The sequence below is a fragment of the Chanos chanos genome, chromosome 13 (assembly GCF_902362185.1).
Source record: "Chanos chanos chromosome 13, fChaCha1.1, whole genome shotgun sequence".
NCBI classification, from domain to species: domain Eukaryota; kingdom Metazoa; phylum Chordata; class Actinopteri; order Gonorynchiformes; family Chanidae; genus Chanos; species Chanos chanos.
Window position 1 is genome coordinate 3,467,501 of NC_044507.1, and position 20,000 is coordinate 3,487,500.

Sequence of the window (20,000 nt, forward strand, 5' to 3'; positions counted from 1 at the left end):
CTCAGCTTTTGGAAATGTCACTTCCCGGAGAGCCTTCTTGTTCAGAACATCTGAAACACACACAGAAAGTGACACCACAGAGTTATAATTCATTCTCATATCTAATGAAGTTATCTGTCCATTAAAATTCTCTTTTTCTCTTTACTTACAACTCTCTTCCTGCTCTTCATTTTTGTAGCCTGGATGACTGCGGTATAACACAGGAAGGCTGTGCTGCTCTGGCTTCAGCTCTGAAATCCAACCCCTCACACCTGAGAGAGTTGGATCTGGACAACAATAAACCAGGAGACTCAGGAGTGAAGCTGTTGTCTGAAGTGATGAAGGATCCAAACTGCAAACTTGAGATACTTTGGTGAGTAAACTGATGATTACTTAAGGGCTACAAGGATAAACATCAAACAAAAGGTAGATACTTACACAGATGGGTAAAGAGACACAGACACACAAGGTTATTTACACACACAGACACAGACACAGACACTGTCATGAACTGAGAGGAGACTGGATGCAAGTAGAAACATATTTTATTGCACTACATGTCCTCTTATGGAGAACTGTTTTATTCAACAACTGTCATCAGTTATTCAGTAATCCAAAATGATTTGATTTGTGTGTGTGTGTATGTGTGTGTGTGTGTGTGTGTGTGTGTGTGTGTGTGTATGTGCATGTACATGCTTGTGTTTTTATGTATTTAATGTGAAGCAGTGCCAAGGACGTATTGGACATAAATCAGTACAGACACAAAGATGAACACACACACACACACACACATGCATTAACACAGGGACAGGGCATATATACTATTTATTACCAATGTGACCTGATGAAATCTGTTCCCTAACAGATTTTTTTGGACCACACATACACACTGCCCACAACTAGCCTATATCAGCATTTTCAAAGCTGATTATACAACTGTTTTAGCAGTTCTTGAGAACACTATGGAGATGATTAATTTTAATAACTGGTAAATAATTTAATTACATCAATACGAATTCCCTTTTCTCTTTATCTCTGTGTCATTGCTACTCAATATTGCAGCCTGGATGACTGCAGTATAACAGAGGAGGGGTGTGCTACTCTGGCTACAGCTCTGAAATCCAACCCCTCACACCTGAGAGAGTTGGATCTGGACAACAATAAACCAGGAGACTCAGGAGTGAAGCTGTTGTCTGAAGCGGTGCAGAATCCACACTTCAAACTTAAGAAACTTCGGTGAGTGGACTGATCATTACTCAATGGCTATGAGGGCTAAAACCAAACAAAAGTTAGATACTTACACTGATGGGTGAAGAAACACCGACACAGAGGAATGCATATGCACACACAGATATTTAAACAGATGCAGACACACACTGTCATGAACTGAGAGGAGATTAGATGGAAGTAGAGAAGTACTTTGTTATTCTTCTGATGGACATCTGTCATCGGTTATTCAGTAAGATGTGTGTAAGATTTGCGTGTGTGTGTATGTGTGTGTGTTTGTGTACAAGCATGTGTTCATGTGTATTTGCTGTGTAGTGGTGACAAGGATGTTTTGAGCTTAAATGGACACACACACCCACACAAACGCACTCACACATATGTTATTTGATAACAACAAAAGTTGATAATCTCTTCTCTAGTTATTTTATGCACAATTCACCTAGAGAAGAAATACAGTGAGATTCATCGAGCTTTCTGCAACATGATTTATAGAAAATCTTCTAAGACCAACTGAAACACATGCACAAATGGACAATATCGATTTAAAAATGATTCTCATATCTAATGTAGTTACCTGTCTGTTAAAATTCTCTTTCTGTCTTTATCTTCAACTCTCTTTTGTGCTCCATTTCGTTTTGTAGCCTGAATAATTGCAGTATAACACAGGAGGGGTGTGCTGCTCTGGCTTCAGCTCTGAAATCCAACCCCTCACACCTGAGAGAGTTAAATCTGAACAACAATGAACCAGGAGACTCAGGAGTGAAGCTGTTGTCTGAAGTGGTGAAGAATCCACTCTGCAAACTACAGAAACTTCGGTGAGTGGTCTGGTCATTACTCACAGGTTACAAGGACTAAAACTAAACAGCATTTAGACACTTAGAGAGATGGGTGAAGAGACACAGACACAGAGGAATACATACGGACACACAGATACCTAAACAGATGCAGACACACACTGTCATGAACTGAGAGGAGATTAGATGGAAGTAGAAAAATGCTTTGTTATTCTTCGTGACTTCTGATGGACATCTGTCATCAGTTATTCAGTAAGATTTGTGTATGATTTGTGTATGTGTGTGTGTGTTTGTGTGTACATTTGTGTACAAGCCTGTGTTCATGCATGTTTGCTGTGTAGTGGTGACAAGGATGTTTTGAGCTTAAATGGACACACACACCCACACAAACCCACTCACACATATGTTATTTGTTAACAACAAAAGTTGATGAAATCTCTTCTCTAGTTATTTTAGGCACAATTCACCTAGAGAAGAAATACAGTGAGATTCATCGAGCTTTCTGCAACATGATTTATAGAAAATCTTCTAAGACCAACTGAAACACATGCACAAATGGACACTATCGATTTAAAAATGATTCTCATATCTAATGTAGTTACCTGTCTGTTAAAATTCTCTTTCTGTCTTTACCTTCAACTCTCTTTTGTGCTCCATTTCGTTTTGTAGCCTGAATAATTGCAGTATAACACAGGAGGGGTGTGCTGCTCTGGCTTCAGCTCTGAAATCCAACCCCTCACACCTGAGAGAGTTAAATCTGAACAACAATGAACCAGGAGACTCAGGAGTGAAGCTGTTGTCTGAAGTGGTGAAGAATCCACTCTGCAAACTACAGAAACTTCGGTGAGTGGTCTGGTCATTACTCACAGGTTACAAGGACTAAAACTAAACAGCATTTAGACACTTAGAGAGATGGGTGAAGAGACACAGACACAGAGGAATACATACGGACACACAGATACCTAAACAGATGCAGACACACACTGTCATGAACTGAGAGGAGATTAGATGGAAGTAGAAAAATGCTTTGTTATTCTTCGTGACTTCTGATGGACATCTCTCATCAGTTATTCAGAAAGATTTGTGTATGATTTGTGTATGTGTGTGTGTGTTTGTGTGTACATTTGAGTACAAGCCTGTGTTCATGCATGTTTGCTGTGTAGTGGTGACAAGGATGTTTTGAGCTTAAATGGACACACACACCCACACAAACCCACTCACACATATGTTATTTGTTAACAACAAAAGTTGATGAAATCTCTTCTCTAGTTATTTTAGGCACAATTCACCTAGAGAAGAAATACAGTGAGATTCATCGAGCTTTCTGAGACATGATTTATAGAAAATCTTCTAAGACCAACTGAAACACATGCACAAATGGACAATATCGATTTAAAAATGATTCTCATATCTAATGTAGTTACCTGTCTGTTAAAATTCTCTTTCTGTCTTTACCTTCAACTCTCTTTTGTGCTTCATTTCGTTTTGTAGCCTGAATAATTGCAGTATAACACAGGAGGGGTGTGCTGCTCTGGCTTCAGCTCTGAAATCCAACCCCTCACACCTGAGAGAGTTAAATCTGAACAACAATGAACCAGGAGACTCAGGAGTTAAGCTACTCTCTGAAGTTGTGCAGAATCCGCACTGCAAACTTGAGAAACTTCGGTGAGTGGACTGATCACTACTCAAGGGTTACAAGGACTAAAATCGTCTGATGTCGTCTGATGGAGAACTGTTTCATTCAACACCTGTCATCAGTTATTCAATAATCCAAAATGATTTGATGTGTGTGTGTGTGTGTGTAGAAGTGCTCAGATATATTTGCTGTTGAGTGGTGCCAAGGGGGTGCTGAGCTTAAATGAACTCACACACACACACACACACACACACACACACGTTTTTACACACAGTTTTTACACACACTTTTAACACAGTAGTGTTATCCATGAGTTTCAGAGCAGTGTGAAACCCAAAGATCTGCAGCCAACAGAGGTCATGTGGTCAGAAACTGTTCACAACTCAAAAGCTGCATGAACTTAAACGATACATCAAACACTTACTCACAGATAGTTAAAGAGACACAGACTCAGATGAACACATGCACAGAGAAAAGAAAGAGCCAGCGATAAGTTTTTGTCACGTTGTGTTAAGGGGACTGTTTACATGTCCAATTCACTTTTCAGTTTATTTAAATAAGACAAAGACTCCAAGTAACTTGCAGAGTGCAGATCTTAAGTATTCACACATGCAGAAAAATCAGCGTGGCGTGGGGTAAACAGCAAACAATACCAGATGAAGAACCAAAGGAAAAGCAGAAGTATTTATACAAAACTAAACAAGGCTGAACCAGCCAAAGACAGGTGCGGTCAGTGATTAAACTAACAAGACTAAACAAGGCTGAACTAGGAAACCAGACAGTAAACTGAGAACTTAATCAAAACTGACCAATAGGGGAGGAAAACGAGAGAAAGAGGGAGACCGGTGGAAGAGGGCGTGACAGTTTTAGACTAAAAAAGGGCATCACTGGGGAACATTACACACAGTAATATGAATGTTCTTATTACAGTATCTCCTAATGACCAATGCAAAAATCTTCTAATAATTATAGACAATTATGAATCATTCATTCATAACACACATACACACACGTATACGCACAAAACAGCATGACGAACACACTATGATGCATACTTTTAAACATATTAATGGCATATTTTATTTGGTGAGAACATGAGCAGATGACGCCTATTAGTAATTGATTTATTTTAACCAGAATTCAAATGGAGAAGAAATACAGTAGGATTCACTGAGCTTTTGGAAATGTCACTTCCCGGAGGGTCTTGTTGTTCAGAACATCTGAAAGACACACAGAAAGTGACACCACAGAGTTGTAATTCATTCTCATATCTAATGAAGTTATCTGTCCATTAAAATTCTCTTTTCTCTTTACTTACAACTCTCTTCCTGCTCTTCATTTTTGTAGCCTATATAATTGCAGTATAACACAGGAAGGCTGTGTTGCTCTGGCTTCAGCTCTGAAATCCAACCCCTCACACCTTACAGAGTTGAATCTGAACAACAATAAACCAGGAGACTCAGGAGTGAAGCTGTTGTCTGAAGTGGTGAAGGATCCACTCTGTAAACTTGAGAAACTTCAGTGAGTGGATTGATCATTACTCAATGGCTATGAGGGCTAAAACCAAACAACAGTTAGATACTTACACAGATGGGTGAAGAGACACAGACACACAAGGTTATTTACACGGACACAGACACAGACACAGACACTATCATGAACTGAGAGGAGACTGGATGCAAGTAGAAATGTATTTTATTGCACTTTGTGTCCTCTTATGGAGAACTGTTTTATTCAACCACTGTCATCAGTTATTCAGTAATCCAAAATGATTTGATTTGTGTGTGTGTGTACATGCTTTGTTTTTATGTATTTAATGTGGAGCAGTGCCAAGGATGTATTGGATATAACTCAGTACAGAAACAAACACTGTCAGGACACAGGTAGGGACTCAAACGCAGATCCAGACAAATTTCTCTTTCAATGGTGGTTTATTACAAAACACTTCAGCACAGAAAACAGTGAGACAAACTGACAAACACAAGAGGAAAAACTGGCCTTCCTAAATAGGCAGAGGGCAATCAGGAAACATGGAACAGGTGTTTAAGGTAAGGGGTATTGACTGAGGGGTGGAGTCAGGAGCACATGACAAAACTAAACAAAGCTACAACACAGTGTCAACACTGGCAGACAGGGGGAGACAAAACACAAAGTTCCTGAGGCAGTACTGACAAACACGCACACACACACACACACACACACACACACACACACACACACACACACACAGACACATGCACGCATGCACTTGCACACTCACATGCACATGCGCAAAACAGCATGACAACACACTGTAACTCATGCATTAACACAGGGACAGGGCATATATACTATTTATTACCAATGTGACCTGATGAAATCTATTCCCTAACAGATTTTTTTGGACCACACATACACACTGCCCACAACTAGCCTATATCAGCATTTTCAAAGCTGATTATACAACTGTTTTAGCAGTTCTTGAGAACACTATGGAGATGATTAATTTTAATAACTGGTAAATAATTTAATTACATCAATACGAATTCCCTTTTCTCTTTATCCCTGTGTCATTGCTACTCAATATTGCAGCCTGGATGACTGCAGTATAACAGAGGAGGGGTGTGCTACTCTGGCTACAGCTCTGAAATCCAACCCCTCACACCTGAGAGAGTTGGATCTGGACAACAATAAACCAGGAGACTCAGGAGTGAAGCTGTTGTCTGAAGTGGTGAAGGATCCACACTTCAAACTTAAGAAACTTCGGTGAGTGGACTGATCATTACTCAATGGCTATGAGGGCTAAAACCAAACAAAAGTTAGATACTTACACTGATGGGTGAAGAAACACCGACACAGAGGAATGCATATGCACACACAGATACTTAAACAGATGCAGACACACACTGTCATGAACTGAGAGGAGATTAGATGGAAGTAGAGAAGTACTTTGTTATTCTTCTGATGGACATCTGTCATCGGTTATTCAGTAAGATGTGCGTAAGATTTGCGTGTGTGTGTATGTGTGTGTGTTTGTGTACAAGCATGTGTTCATGTGTATTTGCTGTGTAGTGGTGACAAGGATGTTTTGAGCTTAAATGGACACACACACCCACACAAACGCACTCACACATATGTTATTTGATAACAACAAAAGTTGATAATCTCTTCTCTAGTTATTTTATGCACAATTCACCTAGAGAAGAAATACAGTGAGATTCATTGAGCTTTCTGCAACATGATTTATAGAAAATCTTCTAAGACCAACTGAAACACATGCACAAATGGACAATATCGATTTAAAAATGATTCTCATATCTAATGTAGTTACCTGTCTGTTAAAATTCTCTTTCTGTCTTTACCTTCAACTCTCTTTTGTGCTCCATTTCGTTTTGTAGCCTGAATAATTGCAGTATAACACAGGAGGGGTGTGCTGCTCTGGCTTCAGCTCTGAAATCCAACCCCTCACACCTGAGAGAGTTAAATCTGAACAACAATGAACCAGGAGACTCAGGAGTGAAGCTGTTGTCTGAAGTGGTGAAGAATCCACTCTGCAAACTAGAGAAACTTCGGTGAGTGGACTGATCATTACTCAAGGGTTACAAGGACTAAAATCGTCTGATGTCGTCTGATGGAGAACTGTTTCATTCAACACCTGTCATCAGTTATTCAATAATCCAAAATGATTTGATGTGTGTGTGTGTGTGTGTGTGTGTAGAAGTGCTCAGATATATTTGCTGTTGAGTGGTGCCAAGGGGGTGCTGAGCTTAAATGAACTCACACACACACACACACACACACGTTTTTACACACAGTTTTTACACACACTTTTAACACAGTAGTGTTATCCATGAGTTTCAGAGCAGTGTGAAACCCAAAGATCTGCAGCCAACAGAGGTCATGTGGTCAGAAACTGTTCACAACTCAAAAGCTGCATGAACTTAAACGATACATCAAACACTTACTCACAGATAGTTAAAGAGACACAGACTCAGATGAACACATGCACAGAGAAAAGAAAGAGCCAGCGATAAGTTTTTGTCACGTTGTGTTAAGGGGACTGTTTACATGTCCAATTCACTTTTCAGTTTATTTAAATAAGACAAAGACTCCAAGTAACTTGCAGAGTACAGATCTTAAGTATTCACACATGCAGAAAAATCAGCGTGGCGTGGGGTAAACAGCAAACAATACCAGATGAAGAACCAAAGGAAAAGCAGAAATATTTATACAAAACTAAACAAGGCTGAACCAGCCAAAGACAGGTGATTAAACTAACAAGACTAAACAAGGCTGAACTAGGAAACTAGACAGTAAACCGAGAACTTAATCAAAACTGACCAATAGGGGAGGAAAACGAGAGAAAGAGGGAGACCAGTGGAAGAGGGCGTGACAGTTTTACACTAAAAAAGGGCATCACTGGGGAACATTACACACAGTAATATGACACAGTAATATGAATGTTCTTATCACAGTATCTCCTAATGACCAATGCAAAAATCTTCTAATAATTATAGACAATTATGAATCATTCATTCATAACACGCATACACACACGTATACGCACAAAACAGCATGACGAACACACTATGATGCATACTTTTAAACATATTAATGGCATATTTTATTTGGTGAGAACATGAGCAGATGACGCCTATTAGTAATTGATTTATTTTAACCAGAATTCAAATGGAGAAGAAATACAGTAGGATTCACTGAGCTTTTGGAAATGTCACTTCCCGGAGGGTCTTGTTGTTCAGAACATCTGAAAGACACACAGAAAGTGACACCACAGAGTTGTAATTCATTCTCATATCTAATGAAGTTATCTGTCCATTAAAATTCTCTTTTCTCTTTACTTACAACTCTCTTCCTGCTCTTCATTTTTGTAGCCTATATAATTGCAGTATAACACAGGAAGGCTGTGTTGCTCTGGCTTCAGCTCTGAAATCCAACCCCTCACACCTTACAGAGTTGAATCTGAACAACAATAAACCAGGAGACTCAGGAGTGAAGCTGTTGTCTGAAGTGGTGAAGAATCCACACTTCAAACTTAAGAAACTTTGGTGAGTGGACTGATCATTACTCAATGGCTATAAGGGCTAAAACCAAACAACAGTTAGATACTTACACTGATGGGTGAAGAGACACGGACACAGAGGAATACATACGCACACACAGATACCTAAACAGATGCAGACACACACTGTCACGGACTGAGAGGAGATTAGATGGAAGTAGAAAAGTACTTTCTTATTCTTCATGTCGTCTGATGGAGAACTGTTTTATTCTTCATCTGTCATCGGTTATTAAGTAAGATTTGTGTAAGATTTTTCTGTGTGTATGTGTGTGTGTGTGTGTGTGTCTGTACGTTTGTGTACAAGCATATGTTCATGTGTATTTGCTGTGTAGTGGTGACAAGGATGTTTTGAGATTAAATGGACACACACACCCACACAAACGCACTCACACATTCTTTGATAACAACAAAAGTTGATGAAATCTCTTCTCTAGTTATTTTAGGAACAATTCACCTAGAGAAGCAATACAGTGAGATTCACCAAGCTTTCTGAGACATGATTTTTAGGACGTCTTCTAAGACCAACTGAAACACATGCACAAATGGACACTATCGATTTAAAATTGATTCTCATATCTAATGAAGTTATCAACTCTCTTTTGTGCTCCATTTCTTTTTGTAGCCTGAATAATTGCAGTATCACTCAGGAAGGGTGTGCTGCTCTGGCTTCAGCTCTGAAATCCAACCCCTCACACCTGACAGAGTTGAATCTGAACAACAATAAACCAGGAGACTCAGGAGTGAAGCTGTTGTCTGAAGTGGTGAAGGATCCACTCTGCAAACTTGAGAAACTTTGGTGAGTGGACTGATCATTAATCAAAGGCTACAAGCATGAAAACCAAACAACAGTTAGATACTTACACAGATGTGTGAAAAGACTCAGACACACAAGCATATTTACACACAGAGACACAGAAAAATAGAAATACATACACAAACAAATACAGACACACTGTCAGGGACTGAGGGGAGGCTGGATAAATGCAGAAACGTAGTTAATCATTTTTTCGTGTCCTCTGGTGGAGAACTGTTTTATTCAACAACTGTCATCAGTTATTCAGTAATCCAAAATGATTTGATTTGTGTATGTGTGCACGTGTGTCTGCGTCTGCGTCTGTGTGTGTTTGTGTACATACATGTGTTTGTATATATTTGCTGTTGAGTGGTGCCAAGGAAGGGTTGAGCCTAAATGAACACACATACACATACACATACACACACAGGTTTTCCATAGTCTTTACACACTCTTTGCACACAAGTGCTATCCATGGATTGGATTTGAGATCAGCGTGAAACCCAAATAAATGTAGCCAGTGGTGGTCCTGTGGTCAGAAACTGTTCACAACTCAAAAGATGCCTAAACTTAAACCAGACAAGAAACACTCATGCACACAGAAAAGGAAGAGCCAGGGATGAGTTTTACACTAAAAAAGTGCATCACTGGGGGACATTACACACAGTAATATACCTGTTCTTGTCACATTATCTACTAATGACCAATAGAAAAATCTTCTAATACAGACAATTGTGAATTATTAATTCATAACACACATGCACACTCTCACACATGCCAACGCACAAAACAGCATGACTAACACATGATGATACATACATTGAAATAGATTTATGATATATATTATTTGACAACACCATGAGCTGATGAAGCATATTCATCAATTGATTTATTTTAACCACAATTCAAATGGAGAGGAAATACAGTGAGATTCACTGAGCTTTTGGAAATGTGACTTTTGAAAGAGTCTTCAGAACATCTAAAAAACACACAGAAAGTGACACCATTAGATATGAGAATGAATTATAACTCTGAAGTTATTTGTCCATTAAAATTCTCTTTCTGTCTTTACTTGCAACTCTCTTCCTGCTCCACATTTTTTCAGCCTATATAATTGCAGTATAACACAGGAAGGCTGTGTTGCTCTGGCTTCAGCTCTGAAATCCAACCCCTCACACCTGAGAGAGTTGAATCTAAACAGCAATAAACCAGGAGACTCAGGAGTGAAGCTGTTGTCTGAAGTGATGAAGGATCCACGCTGCAAACTGGAGAAACTTCAGTGAGTAAACTGATGATTACATCAAGGCTTCAAGGATGAAAGTCAAACAACAGTCTGATACTTACACAGATGGATGAAGAGACACAGACACAGAAGTATATTTACACACACGGACTCGGACACACACTGTCATGAACTGAGAGCAGACTTAGACTAGTAAAAACATATTTTATTGTTTTTTTGCGTCTTCTGATGGACAACTGTTTTATTCAACTTCCATCACTTATTCAATAATCCAAAATTATTTGTTTTGTGTGTGTGTGTGTATTTGTATGCATACTTGTGTTTGCATGTATTTACTGTGATGCAGTGCCAAGGACTTGTTGGGCATAAATCAACACTCACACACCCACACACACACAGACAAACACAAATACACACACACACAACTAAATATACATCTGTTTTAGCAGTTTATGAAAACACTGTGGAGATAATTAATTTTGATAACTGGTAAATAACTTAATTAGATCAGTACAAATTCCCTTTTCTCTTTATCTCTGTGTCATTGCTACTCAATTTTGCAGCCTGGATAATTGCAGTATAACAGAGGAGGGGTGTGCTGCTCTGGCTTCAGCTCTGAAATCCAACCCCTCACATCTGAGAGAGTTGGATCTGGACAACAATAAACCAGGAGACTCAGGAGTGAAGCTGTTGTCTGAAGTGGTGAAGGATCCACTCTGCAAACTTGAGAAACTTCGGTGAGTGGACTGATCATTACTCAAAGGTTACAAGGACTGAAACCAAACAACATTTAGACACTTAGAGAGATGGATGAAGAGACACGGACACACAAGAATACACACACACAGAGACACAAAGAAAGACACAGACACACACTGTCATGAACTGAGAGGAGATTTAATGGAAGTAGAAAAATATTTTGTTATTCTTCGTGTCTTCTGATGGAGAACTGTTTAGCGGTTAGTCAGTGACCCAAAATTATTTGATTTGTGTCTATGTGTGTGGTAAGGTAGGCCGAAACGTTGCCCCAGGACACACACACAAAAATGGCTCCACCGCTAATAGCAGTTAAGTGCATGATGTTTTATTTACAGTGCAAAAACCCAAACAAACAAACAAAAATATATAGAACAACAAAGAAATGTCTCCTTACCCTCCCTCAGCATATAATGACTGTTACCTCCTTTTCAATCCTAAGCCCCTCCCACAGAACACACCACTTTCATTCTCTTAATTTTAAAGAATATTACAGTTCGTCATCGTTTCAATACACATACATAATCACAAATACAAATTCACAATACACATTTATGTTTTTCCCTTCTACAAATTTCCCCCTGGCGACAGCCGATTACAACATCTTTATGTAAAAACCCTTTTCCCCGTGGTGTGGTCCATTCTCCCTTTTCCCTGTGGTGTGGTCCATTCTCCATGCACACCACACGTGCGCAACCTGGGTCAAACCAAATAAACAAGTCTAAGCTGGTATAGCTCTGTTCCCACCATATTAAACCTCACCACTAACACACTTTACCATATTAAACCTCACCACTAACACACTTTACCATATTAAACCTCACCACTAACCTCATTTACCATCTTAAACCTCACCACTAACACCATTTACCATATTAAACCTCACCACTAACCTCATTTACAATCTTAAACCTCACCACTAACACCAGTTACCATATTAAACCTCACCACTAACACCATTTACCATATTAAACCTCACCACTAACCTCATTTACCATATTAAACCTCACCACTAACCTCATTTACCATATTAAACCTCACCACTAACACCATTTACCATATTAAACCTCACCACTAACACCATTTACCATATTAAACCTCACCACTAACCTCATTTACCATATTAAACCTCACCACTAACCTCATTTACCATATTAAACCTCACCACTAACACCATTTACCATATTAAACCTCACCACTAACACCATTTACCATATTAAACCTCACCACTAACCTCATTTACCATATTAAACCTCACCACTAACACCATTTACCATATTAAACCTCACCACTAACCTCATTTACAATCTTAAACCTCACCACTAACCTCATTTACAATCTTAAACCTCACCACTAACACCATTTACCATCTTAAACCTCACCACTAACCTCATTTACCATCTTAAACCTCACCACTAACCTCATTTACCATATTAAACCTCACCACTAACCTCATTTACAATCTTAAACCTCACCACTAACCTCATTTACCATATTAAACCTCACCACTAACCTCATTTACCATATTAAACCTCACCGCTAACCTCATTTACCATATTAAACCTCACCACTAACACCATTTACCATATTAAACCTCACCACTAACACCATTTACCATCTTAAACCTCACCACTAACACCATTTACCATATTAAACCTAACCACTAACACAATTTACCATCTTAAACCTCACCACTAACCTCATTTACCATCTTAAACCTCACCACTAACCTCATTTACAATCTTAAACCTCACCACTAACACCATTTACCATATTAAACCTCACCACTAACCTCATTTACCATATTAAACCTCACCACTAACCTCATTTACAATCTTAAACCTCACCACTAACACCATTTACTATATTAAACCTCACCACTAACACCATTTACCATCTTAAACCTCACCACTAACCTCATTTACCATCTTAAACCTCACCACTAACCTCATTTACAATCTTAAACCTCACCACTAACACCATTTACCATCTTAAACCTCACCACTTACACCATTTACCATATTAAACCTCACCACTAACCTCATTTACCATCTTAAACCTCACCACTAACCTCATTTACCATCTTAAACCTCACCACTAACACCATTTACCATCTTAAACCTCACCACTAACCTCATTTACCATATTAAACCTCACCACTAACCTCATTTACCATCTTAAACCTCACCACTAACCTCATTTACCATATTAAACCTCACCATTAACACCCTTTACCATATTAAACCTCATCACTAACACCATTTACCATCTTAAACCTCACCACTAACCTCATTTACCATCACCACACATCACCTGACCAACGAACAAACAAATGAAGAGAGAAAACGGAGGGAGACACGACAACCAGTAAAATACTATAACACAAAAAGAGCATTTAAACCAACTGATAAGTATAAAAGACGAGAACAAACATTTCAATATGTATTGGCGTGTGTTTTTATTACCAGAAAGACGATAACAGTACAGATGGTAACAAACATTTAGATGTAGTTGGGTGTGTTTGTAGGATGTTTGTGGGGTGTTTTAAACTGTAAGATTGTGATTGTGAATTGGAAATGTTTGTGTGTATGAAACTGGGTAAGCTGCTGCTTGCTTCGAGTGTGCACCCTCGAAGCTAGCGCGATATTTTAGTGGAATATGTGCAATAGTGATATGTATGCAAACACGTACATGTAACAAATGAGCACCGTATAACTATTTGGTTAGGGGGTGTAAGTGATGTGGGGGGAGGGGGGTTGGGGTAAGAATGCTGCTCGCGGCTTGAGACAGAGCCCTCTGTCACAGTGTGTGTGTGTGTGTGTGTGTGTGTGTGCGCGCGCACAATTGTGTACTTGCATGTGCGTATATGTAGTTGTTGTGTAGTCGTGCCAAGGACGTGTTGAGCTTAAATGAGCACACACAGATACAAACATGCACACACACATATATTATTTGATAACAAGACTGAAATCTATTGACTAGTTGAGTTATTTTAGCCACAATGCACATGAAGAGGAAATACAGTGAGACTCACCAAGCTTTCAGAAGCATGATTTATAGAAAGTCCTCTAAGACCAACTGAAACACATGCACAAATGGACATTATCGATTTAAATATTATTCTCATATCTAATGTAGTTACCTGTCCGTTAAAATTCTCTTTCTTTCTTCACCTTCAACCCCCTTTCTTGCTCCATTTCATTTTTGTAGCCTGAATAATTGCAGTGTAACACAGGAGGGGTGTGCTGCTCTGGCTTCAGCTCTGAAATCCAACCCCTCACACCTGAGAGAGTTGAATCTGAGCAAAAATAAACCAGGAGACTCAGGAGTGAAGCTGTTGTCTGAAGTGATGAAGGATCCATGCTGCAAACTTGAGATACTTCAGTGAGTAAACTGAGGATTACTCAAAGGCTACAAGGACTAAAACCAACAATAACTAGAAAATTACTCACATATAGCTCTTTTCCGCTAGGACGATGCCTGTGCTAGTGCTGGTGCCGGTGCTGGTGCTGAGCCAGTGCTGTCTTGGTGCCTTTTGAGAACCAGCCCGCATTTCCACATGTTTTGGAACCAAACGCTACGTAGCCAAAGTCTGGGGAATTTCCGTGGGGAAAAAATAACGTCGGACAGAACACATCTGCTTGCCTTTTATAAATGTACTTTTACGCTAGGCTTCCACACGGCGAAACACCTTACGAATTTTGCCCTAAAACATTCGGCTCTGGGGACGCGTGGCAGGGTGAAACCGAACAGGGGTTCGGGTTGCGCAAAACACACCAAAAACAAACCAAAAAATGGCTCCGCGGCAAATAGCACGTAAGTGCAAGATGTTTTAATTACAGTGCACACAAAAAAAAAAACGTCCCAACCAAAGTGAAAAAAGTGTCCAAAATGGCAAATATGTACAGTGGGGACAAAAATACATATATATATGTATATAAATTTACAAGAAAAAAACAAACAAAATAAACAAGCAAAAAAAAAAAAATAGATTAACAAATAAATAAACAAATCACTGCTCTCAATTTCTCAAATTCAACTCAACACAGCTACTTTCTGTTCTTGCTCCTGACTCCCTCAACGTACAATGATGAAAACCCCCTTTTGAACTATAAGCCCCTCCCCTCGGAACATACCAGCTTCCTTCTGTTAACTTAAAATAATATGGCAGTTAAATATCCATTCCACTACATATGCATATTCACCAATACAAATTCACTATACACAGAAAAGTTTTAACTTTTACAATTTCCGGCTAGTGACAGCGATTGTTACATTTTAAGGTGAAAACCCCTTTTCCATGGAGTGGCCCCTTCCCTGTGTGCACCACACATGCGCCGCTCCGGTTCAACCAAATAAACGAACTTGCATTCCTACAGCTCTGTTTGGTCCTCCCCTGCACTGGTAGTCCTATGCTACTGCAACACAGATAACCAAACAGACGGACGAACAGAGCAAACAGAGGGAGACACGACAACCAACAAACATTACAACACAATAAGAACGTTTAAACAAAGCGATATGTAAAGACGGGACAAACATTTAACTGGGTAATTGTGTGTGAGTGTAAACTGATAAAGACAGTAACGGTAAAACCAACAACAGTAAAGACGCTAACAGACATTTAGGTGTAATTGAGGGTGTTTGTAAGGTGTTTTAAACTGTAAGATTGTGATTGTGAATTGGAAATGTTTGTGTGTATGAAACCAGGTAACCTTCTGCGTGCTTCGCATTTGCACCCTCGAAGCTAGCACGATATTTTATTGGAATATGTGCATTATTGATACATATGAATGACGTACATGTAACGGGACCCAAACACGAACGAACACTGTGCAACTAGGGAAAGTGGTTAGTTTGGGGGGAAAAGGCGCCGCTCGCGGCCTGAGACAGAGCCCTCTGTCACAGGGCGAAATTCACAAAAATAGCCTGTCACCTAGCTCAAAAGTTTAAATGAGTGCTCAAACGAAGCTCTGCAGTGATCAGTTTGCACCAACCAGAGCCGAGAGAGAATTTTTTCTACCGCTCTGGGTCCAACTACGTTCATGTAGCATGTAAACAACAGCCCGTGTTGATGTAGACACAAATGCTTGCCCATACCTCTTTTAATCATATACATATTTTCATTCTACATATAGGCTTAAGCCTCTGCCACTTTGGTCAGACTTTTTTTTGTTACTCCTGCCTCTCTAGACAACGTCATGTTCCAAACACATCATACGCTGAACTGATTGGTTCTCGCGTGGTTCTCATTTGCATAGCCACTGACGTCAGCAGTTCCAACTTTGGAAACAAATGATATTCACTACATAAGAAATGATATTTTTTAACTAAGTGATTTTTTCAGTGAGACGGTCAGGGAACCAAATACAGTGGGATTCCCAGAACTGTTTGAAATGTAACTGAGAAGAAATCTAATGAGACTTAATTAGACAGTTTCTGAGCACACCATGGATCTCATCAATACTGATGTCTGTTAAATTACTCATTAGTTAAAATTCTTCTCTGTTTTTGCCTCTCTGTTCTACTCACTTTTTTCAGTCTGTGTGACTGCAGTATAACTGAAGAAGGCTTTGCTGCTCTGGCTTCAGCTCTGAAATCAAACCCCTCACACCTGAGAGAACTGAAACTGAGCAAAATTAAATCAGAGAGTTTGGGAATGAAACAACTCTCTGCTCTATTACAGGATCCACATTGTAAACTGGAGAAGCTGGAGTGAGTAAACCTAACCCAGTATGACGTAGTAGAATGTAGTGAACAGACTTTAACTAGTTAACTGCACTGAGATTTTTACAGCAAGCTCCATACTGTAAATGAATCTGATAATTGTATCTATAAATGTTTGTATAACTGAAGACTGCGTTATGTATGAGGGATGAAGTTACAGAAGAGCTTTTGGCCTCAGGTCTAAGAACTTTATCACACTATGGAATATGACATTTTTGTTTTTGTTCTTCTTCCTTCCAGGTTGCAACCGTCTTACAGTGAAAGGTTGTTCCAGAGCGTGAAGGAATGGAGTTTTAAGAGAAACTAGAGTTTTGGAACACTCTGATGGAGGCACTTCACCTCTGGGTTGCCTCAGCTGCTTCTCAGTCAAAGATATTTATCTATATTTACTCTCTGTATATGTAACCCTGTGTTACGTCCCAGATGTGAAAATGTCGTCCAGGGGTATGGTAAGGGATGTAACCACCAGAGCTGGTTTTGGACGGTGTGATGACAAAAAGGACATGGACACATGAGCAATGTACAAAAAAAGTGCGGTGTATTAATGGTATGTACAGAACAATAATATTTACAAATATGTATAAAAATATTTACAATACAAAGACACGCGGGAATGGGGAGAGGTCGACAGACGGTGCCAAAGGAATGAACGAAACAAAAGAAAAAAACCCACCCTAAAATACCTCCACCAAATACACACTGACTATAAAACAAAAAGGTGACAAACCACCCTAAAATACCTCCACCAAATACACACTGACTATAAAACAAAAAGGTGACAAACCACCCTAAAATACCTCCACCAAATACACACTGACTATAAAACAAAAAGGTGACAAACCACCCTAAAATACCTCCACCAAATACACACTGACTATAAAACAAAAAGGTGACAAACCACCCTAAAATACCTCCACCAAATACACACTGACTATAAAACAAAAAGGTGACAAACCACCCTAAAATACCTCCACCAAATACACACTGACTATAAAACAAAAAGGTGACAGAGACAAAGGAAACCCAATTACACTAAGTATTTAATAATAAAACATACACAAGTGGCACCCGCCTCTAACCTGTCCCTAATACACAGTGAAACACTATTGTGGGGATCCCCCACCTTACCTGTCCTCCTCCCCTGCGATAACCAGAGCAAACAAAGCAACATAATTACGGGATCTTTTTTTTTCTATTGCGAACACAATGCGCTTCCGTACCCACGCACATGGGCACACATTACAACACTTCAGGAGTCTCACAACACCACTCTGGTCTCGAGTGAAACCATAGCTAAGATTACAGCTGCCAATTCATTATCATGACTTCTAGTGAAAAAAATGCTCTCACAGCGTGGAAATTTCTAAGGTTACATGGTTCTGTTGTCTTACAGAATACACTTCAGTAAAAGTCATCTTATTGATGTTTCTTCTCTCTTGTCTTTATTTGCATATTTGGTGTTGAGGTAATCCAAAAGTAACGGAAAGTAAGCAAGTTACGTCACTTTAATATTGTGATACTTGGATTAGGTTAGTAGCTACATTTTTAAACAGGTAATTAGTAATTGTATCAGAATATATTTTTAAAGTAACCCTCCCAACACTGACTATATGATCTCTTCAGAGAGAGTGAGGAGAGGATGCAATAATTAATCCCTATTAAGGAGTGAACATTAAAATGGATCTGTCACATACAAAGATAACAAAACATCAGTTAAGATGGCAGAATGGAAAAGTAATGAATTTCAGAATCAGTTTTACCCAGCCCAAAGATTCATCTGAAGGGTTTCCCCCCCCCCTTTTTTCTTTCTTTTTAGCCTTCACCCGTTTCTGAGTTTGCCAGGCAGTTCCTACCACACAACTCTCTACTATTAGGATTCACTTTCCATAATAATCACATCCATTGACAACATTCTCCCCTGTTCACACTGACTGTCTCTCCCAACTCTCAGATCATATCCACTGTCTACTATCAGCCATTTCCTCAACAACAGTCTTCTAGTCTTATATACAGCTACGTACTCTCATTACCATGGAGACTGCTGAGAAGTGATCCTCCATTTCTTCCTAAACAGTGAAGCTCATTCAGTTGTATGACAGGCAGTGTGTAACAGGTGTCTGTTCAGACCACTGCTGAATGTTTGTGAGAACTAAAGTGTGTTTTGGCAGTGAATGTACATGTAGATGTGGATTTCTGCTGTAAGATCCATGGTAGCTGTCAAACTGTAAAGGTCTGTTGAGCTTTGAGCTCATAGGAATTCTCTACATACCAGTGATGTGAGTGCTCAGTTAGTAGCATCACTACTGATGCATAAACAGCATTTTTTTTAGGAAAAATTAATTCATTCTGATGTCACTTGAGCTTTACACACTTGAGCTTTGTGATAATCACTAACACCACAGCTCTATACCTCTGTCTCTCCTGCCTCTCTCTCTCTTTAATTCACTGATCTGTGATCAGATATGAACCCGTTTAACAACGTCTCAGTCGTTGTAAGCCATTAAGCTCCACCTCCTGTACCCCACACACGTACACACACACACACACACACACACACACACACACACACACCAGAAAGCAAGTGCCACCGCACACTCACTCCAGTGATCTGTTCCAGTACTGGGTTAGGGTTAGATCCAAAGGTTGGTTAGGGTTAGTACCAAATAAAGTAACATGCTAATAAGGCCAAGAGTTTAAAGTGAAATTGAAGCCATTTGACCTCAGAATCCATTTGGTTTTGAGCCTGATCTGGTGAATATTGAAAACAAAACGCAGTAAGTACTAGA

At 39.4% G+C, this 20,000-nt stretch overlaps 1 protein-coding gene across 1 annotated transcript in view; it reads left to right on the forward strand.

Annotated features, from left to right (window-relative positions):
• Positions 1–8,618, forward strand: part of LOC115827042 (NACHT, LRR and PYD domains-containing protein 12-like) — a 38,970-nt gene extending 30,352 nt beyond the window's left edge. The window contains exons 15-20 of the mRNA XM_030790997.1: positions 1,848–2,021; positions 2,670–2,843; positions 4,984–5,157; positions 6,208–6,381; positions 7,014–7,187; positions 8,588–8,618. Of these exons, the coding sequence (XP_030646857.1) occupies positions 1,848–2,021; positions 2,670–2,843; positions 4,984–5,157; positions 6,208–6,381; positions 7,014–7,187; positions 8,588–8,609 (892 nt within the window). The 3' untranslated portion in view covers positions 8,610–8,618. The remainder of the gene's footprint in view (positions 1–1,847; positions 2,022–2,669; positions 2,844–4,983; positions 5,158–6,207; positions 6,382–7,013; positions 7,188–8,587) is intronic.
• Positions 8,619–20,000: the final 11,382 nt, after the last annotated feature.